We start from the raw sequence: 8,579 nt of genomic DNA on the forward strand, positions 1-8,579 counted from the left end.
TAATGTGTTTTCCAATTGTTATAATCACTAAAGTAGAAATTAAATATTATGGATTTAATTAAATAAAATACATGCATGATTATTATTTTTTTTTCGTTCTTTAGTAAGATATTTCCGTAACGATTTTTATGATATCAGTTTATTATTTAATAAAGTTTATAAATATTTATTAAGTATCGAATAAATTACTATATATGTTAAGATTATAATGCTTGGAATTTTGTTATATCAAGTCAATTTAATGAGAAATTATATCAAGAATCACTTTCCAAATATGTTTTTAGAGTTTGAAATTACATGTTATATGAAATGGTTACATGATTCAAATATTAAAAGTAAAATAAATCAATATATTAAAATATAAGATGAAATAACTTATTCTTATTTATACCATTCAACTTCAAAATCATGACAAATTGTAACTTACATATATAAATAAAAATGATATAGTAATAAGAAAATCATTTATTGCTTACTCAAATAGTCTTGAAGGATTTCAAATACTTGTATTACTATTTTACAAATATTAAAAAAATCATAGAAAATCATTTTTCTATGTTTTATTAATAGTTTTTCCGACTCTTCCTTTTTTTTGAGCGTCTTATTTTTCTGATTTTAATATTTTATCCGCATAATTGATTTCCAAAGTTAAATTTAGTTCTAGAGTTACTTTATTTTCGTATTTGTTCTACTAAATAATGTATTTTTTTAATTATTTTCTAACCTGATTACAAGTGTTAGGGATTTATGTATTTGATGAATCCAAATAACTTTACTTCATTTATATACATTTTTTTAAGGACCGTCGGTAAGAAAGACAAATTTTAGAAAACAAAAGAATCTAATAAGCAATTAAAGATTAACAACATAACAATAATATTCAGCATCTCATATATATATATATATATATATATATATATATATATATATATATATATATATATATATATATATATATATATATATTCAAGTATTTTATCAATTCATTAAACGATGGGTAAAGTTATCCCAAATAATTAAGAGATCTCATTGCCAATCATATATATAAAAGAGTTAAACATATAAACATAATTTCTCATCAATAATTCTGAACTTAACATTTGGATATCTTGGTATGTATGTAGTCCGACACTGTCAGTATACACACACTTTCTTTAAAATATCTCTTTATTGACGCTTTTTAGAGATATAATAGTTATAATTAATAAAAATACATCATGGTTTATGTGTTTGTATATTTGAATTTTCATAGATATTTAAATTAAAATTAATAAAAAATATATAATTAATTTTTAAAATAGTTGTTAAATATAAAATTAAAAAATAATATATGTATATAAAAGAAAATTTTAAAATAATCATTAAAAATAAATAAATAAAATTAAAATAACAATTAAAAATAAATTATTTATAAAATAATTAATTTACAAAATAATAATTAAAGATAAAACTGAAATACATATCTCAAATAATATACAAATGTTGTGTTTCCTAGAGAAATAACAGACCGAGACGTGAGTATTTGGAAATTACTGGAAGTATAATATATATATATATAAGCCTGCACCTTTCTCCTAAAGAAACAGGCAGTACCAGAAGCTACCAATTAAAAAGTAAGAAGCTAAATCATAAACACTGGCTGTTCATCTTTAGGATTTTGACGTGTCATACATTTGCAAAGTGGAAGAGTCTAGGAATATGTACGTGGTTGGTCATGGACTCATGCTCATGTCTTGCAGACTCGAAAGCCTTTGATGATATAATGATGATGAAATGAAATTTACTTTATTTGGAAACAAAGTCGTAAATAACAAGAACTTCTGAGTAGTATGATATGGTTTTGGTGTGAAAGCATTGTTTTTGTTATGTATGGTTGAGTAAAAGTGAAGTAGGGTTTGGACGGTGACATGGTGTGATAGGGTTGTAGACACACGGTTAATAGACGAGTCAAAATTTATTAAATGGATGGATGTGTCTCTGTGTCTTGTGTCTGTTGTGTTGTGACATTTTCTTGTGTTTTTGACAGCAAAACTACATTTGTTTCTGTCACATCACAATTCATATTTTTGATGAAAGATTCCTTTTGGTTTTGGATCGGAGCACTTCCCTTTCCTTCCTTCTATTTCTACAACTTCATTACCACACACACTTTCTACTTCCCACAAACAAAAACTACTGCGTTATTAACCAATAAAATCGATTTATAAACGATTTATGATATACATGGCTGGTGATGATTCAATGAAAAAGTTGAAATTAAAAAAAAAAAAATGTAATCCGTGGAAAAAAAGTGTTGGGTGAGGAGAAAGCAACATGTGGGTGGAGAAATAGATAACACAGAAACACAGGGGACAAAAAATTTCCACATGGACTGTTTATATCCATGACTCCAAAACTAAAAGTGAAAAACAAAAAAAATTCTTTTGTTCCTCATTGGGGAAGGGTGAAATGCTTTATCATTCCATAAAAACTTTATACCTATATTCACTTTGCTTGTGAAACCTAATCCTAACTGTTAGGGTTACCGTTTGTAATATTACACGAGGAAACGTCTTGGCCATGATTTCTTGAATGTGTTTTTTTGGTTCCAGAAGTTGTTTCCCCAGAAAACAACACTTTTGTTAAAAAGGGCACCATTAGGGGCAACCATTGTTGTCTCATACCATTTGGAAAGCAAACAGTGTGAAGGGAAATAAATAAAGGTTGTCGGAAAGAAGATAGGTTCACTGGATCACCCACCATTCCAAACAAAATCTCTCACTAATACATGTAATCTAATAATATCAACCATTGAAATAAGAAAAATTATAATATCCAAAATCATTGTAGTTATTGTAATTTTATTTAACTTTACATAATGGACAACTGTGATATATGATTTTACACCAACCCTACCTTCACGGTCACCGTAACTGTATGACAATTTAAATAAAAATATATCCGAACCTAAAAGTCTATGTTGATTAAAAATAAGCTCAATTTATAATATATAAATATGTAAATCTTACTTTATAAGCTGATTGATTTTGTAGGATTGAATTAAGTTAAAGATCAACCTAATATCATAATCATATGTCAGAGTTTATTATAAAATTTGTTGTTTGTTGCGTCTATTATCCATCTATTATTAAATTACTCATTAATATCTAATTTTATTATTTAAGATGTTTGTGCATCAACGACGCAAAATGGTGCATTGAAAGTACTATATCGACCAGATATAAGATTAATTTATAATATATAAGAGAGTACAAATCTTAACTTACAGACTAATTTTGTAAAATCCGGTAATAAAATCTTTTTCTTAACATTTAATGTCTTTATTTTGTTGGTACATGCTTATATTTTTTAATCATAACTTTATAATATTATTCATGTTTATAATTTATTTATGATAAAAGGATGATACAACTTCTAAGTTTACGAGAATCATTCTTGCTCGTGTTTTGAAAAACCTTTAAGAAAAAGTCTTTATGTACATGTTTGGTTTGATACCGAATTAAATTACATATGGATGTACGATACACACTTAACCTATTTATAGTAGTTTCTATTTTTTTTATGTCTAAAACGTGAAAAGAAAAAAAAGTAAAACCAAATAACTTTTAAAATGATTTGAAAACCATAATAACCCTCTTAAATAAACAATGCAGATTAGTTACTATTTTACATTTTTCCTAATATAAACAAAGTAAAAAACTTATTATCTAAATTAATACTCGTGCATATATATATATATATATATATATATATATATATATATATATATATATATATATATATATATAAAGATTACTCGTGATTCAGAATTATATATTAATTAAATTGAACGTACTATACATTTGGAAATTGGATTGAAATCTTTTTTCATGTAATATTTTAGCTAAAAAATTTAAAGCGAGCATTTTACTTCTCATTAAAACCAAAATATGAGGCAGCGAAATTCAACGTGTTTGCTTACAGGGACATCACAACCACTTTCGATATTTTTCTTTCTTAAGAAACAGTGACATCTTTCCTGAAAAAGACATCACAAAGAACTTGCCTTCACCTGTCCCAAAATAAAGTAACATTAATTTAAGAAACTTCTGAAATGAATTAATTTTCTCTCGTTTTTTTCTTCTATTTCAGTTACATAATTCTGATAAATAATTTACAAACAAAACTAACAATCATTTTGATCCAAAATATAATACTGGAGTACATTATTGTTAGCCAAAGTGAATTAATTAGTAATTAAGAGAGTATCATGTACTGCTAATCCAGTACAAAAGTAGATGTATATCCTTGATAAGGCTTTCTAATAAAATATAACACAAATTTAAAATAAACATGATAAAGGAAAAAAAAAACAAAAAACTCAAGTGATCATAAATTAGCAATTGTTCATTTTTTTTGTGTGTTCAAACTTCATGAGAGCGTTGTGACTAGACCATAGTTAGTGGTACCTAGGATCTGTCTATAATGTCGGAAAATCGAACGGCCCAAATAACTAAATTGGAAAAAAAGAACCATAATGATGCCAAAGCTCAAAAGATTCTGCAAATTTAGATGAAATGAACTACACCAGAAAATGCATGCATTGTCTTGTCAAGGGTGATGAGTAGCATCAGCCTTTCATTTCTCAATAACGGTGAAATTAACTGTATCAACAGAATAACTGCCACCACAAGAATCAATTTTCTTCTAATAACTCACATATAATTAATTTACATGACATAAATTTCAATGTCTGCAGGATTGACATAGAGTCTCTTGGAATTTGTGCATCACATATATGTTGGACAGGAACAGAACAACAGATCTAGCAAAAGATATGGTTTTATTTGGTCGGCATTTTCTGTCCTTAGTGTGTGTTCTTCATCCATTAATTTTGCTTCCACTTTATTCATCGTCTTCAAAGGTCTCTCTTTACTTTGGTGACAAGCCAAGACCCAAGCAAACAAAGTCACCAATTTTCTTCAAAATACGATCATATATTCGTATATATGATGATACTGTGATACCAACCATAGCTTTCATTTTTCATGCATGAGAATATTTCTTTTGCACTGAGATACCCATACTTGTTTTGAATTTGCCAACCTGCTATAGCAACAAACAATAGTTTCTTAAAAAATGATTAAAATATAAGGGTCAGAATTTAAGAAGACCAAAGTTATTGAAAACTTACCACATGAGAAACATAGATATTAATTGAAAGAGCCAGTATTATTGGCATATCCATATGGATGAAGAAACTTTTGTCGCTGGTCTACTTCCCAAATCTGACCACCGTTATACTGAAAATTATGTTTTTGTCAGAATACAGGAAAAGAGAAAACCCTTCTCTCAATTATTTATTATCTTGTAATTATCTGATGCCAGTATGTGTCCAGCAAAAAACAAATGAGAAAAAGTTAAAGACAAGAGAGAAAAAATTGAACTTTTATATATATATTCACACTTAAAGCTAATTTCAGTTTACGTTTAAACAAATTAAAATAAATTATTCTAAATAAAAAATTGGAAGAAGAAAAAAGAAGTGTGGTTTGATTGATCTAAGATACCTCAAAGAAGAGATTTGGCCTGTGGGGTTGAAGAAAAGATGAGGATGAATAATCCAAAAGATAGTCATCATTATTAGCGGTGGGGAAGGTGGTAGTAGTGGTGGTCAGGGTGGTTGTGTCAGCAAAAGCAATGGCCTGGTTTGGTCTGCATTGTTCCACACATGCTAGTAGTGATGGGGATGCTGCATTATTTAACTTCTGAAATTCAGTGGGACAAACTTTCATCATTACTCATATATTTCACACACCAACAACAACTATAATCTATCCTTATTACCACATCAAACAAATCAAAAACCTTAATTTTCTATTTCTCTCACCTCATCAGGTTTAACCGAGAGGCTGTCTAAGTCCGTTGCCAAGTCAAAGAACATGGGATTCACAGAAGCAAGTTTCATTGACAAGAACTGCACAAAAAATCACAGTTGGTTCAGACATTATATATAAGTAATGAACAATGTGGATTGGGTTAAAAATGAACTTCACTGCTACCTCCACTTGATTCTGTAAGGACTGAACATAATTGATTATTTCGTCCAACACAAGGGCCTTTCCAGTTACCTAATAATATTTATGAAGCAAATCAAACGTAGCTGTCAACAAAGGTTGATAGAAATAACAATGAAGATATATATATATATATATATATATATATATATGAATAATGCAATTCAAACATGTAAGATCAAAGAAGTGAAACTTCACCTTATCACAGCCTGGCACAAGTCGCTGCAACGTCTTCATCCTTTCACTTATTTTCTCTCTTCTCACCTGAAACAATCAAAATTTTATTATTTACTTTTGCAACATTCAAAATGAAACATGACACCTAATATTGAAACATACATAGACATAGACACAGTGGTTCATAGTTGTTAAAGAGTGATGTATATATTGTACCCTTTCAGCAAGGCTGTGGCTATCTGTTGCTTGACCCCTTCTTGCTCTAACGTGGATATACCCAGTTGGAGGATCTTCTGAACCCTTTTTCTGATCCTTCTTCACTTCTTTTTCCTTGTTTTCTCCTTGATCACCGCCATTGCTGTTCTTTTGTTTCTTGTTTGCTCCTTCTGCTGAGTTCTGTAACAATTAAGCAATTACTAACATGTGTTTGAAGAAAAGTAAAACACGAAAAATGGTCTAAAAAGTTTACCGAGGAAGGTCCATTTTTTGGTCTTCTCTTCTTGTGCAGAGAGGTGACCTTCTGAGTGACCTGTTCACCGTTTTCAAGCTTGTCCACAACCATGGATGTCTGAGGACTATGGTTTTTGATGTCACTGGTAGAGTCTTGATTAGTGAGAGTATTGAGAGATGTTTGGTTGTGAAAAGAAGGAGAAGGGGTGTTTATAAGGGGTTGTTGTTGGTGTTGGTCCCCCAGAGAAGAGATTGAGTGAAGTAGAAAGGGATGGTAGTATTGGGATGAAAAAGCTGCCATTTGATGGTTGGAAAATCAAAGATGAGTTGTGGTGAGGAAAGTGATGGAAGAAGAAAAGCAAGTGTGATACTCAAAGGTTTGCAGAATGCAGGTGTCTCAGAAGTTTGGACTCAGCAAAAGTTGGTCTGTGCAAAACCCAGAAGCCAGGCCTATATATAAAAGATCTTTGCCACATAAAATGCTCAAATCTTTTTATGCAGTAACTCATTCTCATGCAGAGACGGTACATTTGACCGGTCTAATCTTATCGACCAAATCTAATTTTTATTTTCATTTTTTTATAATACTGTCATCAACTCAAACTTTTTCTCTAACGTGATTGTCAACAATAAATGAACCACAATAGTAATTACTATTCATTCATTTTTCATTTTTACGATAATAAAATTACAATCTTCTCCATATGCAAAAGTCGTGTTTCATTTTTATTTTACTTTAAATCATTTATTATTCCATTTTTGTATATTTTACTCGGTCTCCACATTTTCCTCGTACCTCTTCATATTTACCTATATTTGAAAGTTTCTAATATATAACTAATGAGAGTCAATAAGAGTCACTACATAAAACAAATGTTTACCCATTGAGTATTATTGATAGAGATATATCATTAATTTAATCTTTATTTTAAAATAGATAATAAATAATTTTAATGTTTTTTTACAAGATGAGGACTTTTTAATAGAGAAACCGTTGCTCTCATTTTCTTTAACTATTATATATATAAAGTCTCAAATTTGTCAAAAGATTAAATAGTTTTTTTAGTAGTTGATGCATGACTTTTGTTTGACTTACTAATACCATATTAGAGACAGTATAGTTACACTAATTTTTAGCAATAAAGTGCACAGAAAATTCTTTGGCAAAAAAAAAAAATATATATATATATATATATATATATATATATATATTTATATTGAAAACACACACACATAAATAGATTGTGCAGTACTTTTTCTTGTAAAGTGTCCTTGCCCAAAAAATTAGGGGGTTTATTTACAGGAAAATTCAGCTACTAGAACAGTACTACGAAATAAAGGAGTGCCTATAGCAAATGAGGTACTTCCCAGATGTTTGCTTAGCTTTCAATCTTTTATATATAAAGACTTTCATCACATTACAAAACTTAAATTTGTCTCCCAACTCTTATATAATTAATTAATAACCTACCTTTCATGTACCAGATATAATAATTGTTTAATTTATTATCAGAATTATAAATAATTAAGTTAATTGAACACAACAAAAAATTCTTCAATTATTCCAATCATTAATTTGCCTTGAATTATTCCCATCATTAATATTTCTTTCTTTTTCTTTAAATGTTTTCTGAGCACATTAATTGTGTTTTCTAAACAGAAATTAACGATTAGTGACACGGTTAAGTATAGAATCACATGAAAAGTGTTTGAGAAAGGAACCAACATTTTAGACTTTCCAATGAAGTATGTATGGTTGAGATGTGTTTGGATTGTTATGGAAAAAACTCGTGTAAACAAACAGGAATGTGTAGGGTCGTGATTAAAAGCGATTCATCGAAGAAATTAATAATAAAAACAAATATTGAAAGTCCCACTCATGTATATAACATCTCA

At 28.8% G+C, this 8,579-nt stretch overlaps 1 protein-coding gene across 2 annotated transcripts; it reads right to left on the reverse strand.

Annotated features, from left to right (window-relative positions):
• Positions 1-4,481: 4,481 nt before the first annotated feature.
• LOC114179333 (transcription factor bHLH137-like) lies at positions 4,482-7,145 on the reverse strand. 2 transcript variants are annotated; one of them, XM_028065648.1, is made up of 8 exons: positions 6,703-7,145; positions 6,450-6,629; positions 6,255-6,320; positions 6,042-6,110; positions 5,870-5,956; positions 5,550-5,747; positions 5,174-5,282; positions 4,482-5,088 (listed from the first exon to the last, which is right to left on the reverse strand). In XM_028065648.1, the coding sequence occupies exons 1-7, from the start codon at positions 6,982-6,984 to the stop codon at positions 5,193-5,195; spliced, it is 972 nt and encodes a 323-aa protein (XP_027921449.1). In that variant the 5' UTR covers positions 6,985-7,145; the 3' UTR covers positions 4,482-5,088; positions 5,174-5,192. The 2 variants fall into 2 exon arrangements, with proteins under 2 accessions (XP_027921449.1, XP_027921448.1); XM_028065647.1 differs by having other exon boundaries at positions 4,983-5,085; positions 6,703-7,144.
• Between the last annotated feature and the right edge of the window lie 1,434 nt (positions 7,146-8,579).

This window comes from Vigna unguiculata, chromosome 3 (assembly GCF_004118075.2).
Source record: "Vigna unguiculata cultivar IT97K-499-35 chromosome 3, ASM411807v1, whole genome shotgun sequence".
Classification (NCBI taxonomy): Eukaryota; Viridiplantae; Streptophyta; class Magnoliopsida; order Fabales; family Fabaceae; genus Vigna; species Vigna unguiculata.

Excerpts from the sequence above, each read along its gene's own strand:
- LOC114179333 (XM_028065648.1), bottom strand. The coding sequence starts at position 6,984 with ATGGCAGCTTTTTCATCCCAATACTACCATCCCTTTCTACTTCACTCA. Across the intron at positions 6,630-6,702 it reads CAAAAAATGGACCTTCCTCG|AACTCAGCAGAAGGAGCAAA; the intron begins GTAAACTTTTTA and ends TAATTGTTACAG. Across the intron at positions 5,957-6,041 it reads CCTTACAGAATCAAGTGGAG|TTCTTGTCAATGAAACTTGC; the intron begins GTAGCAGTGAAG and ends TTTTTTGTGCAG.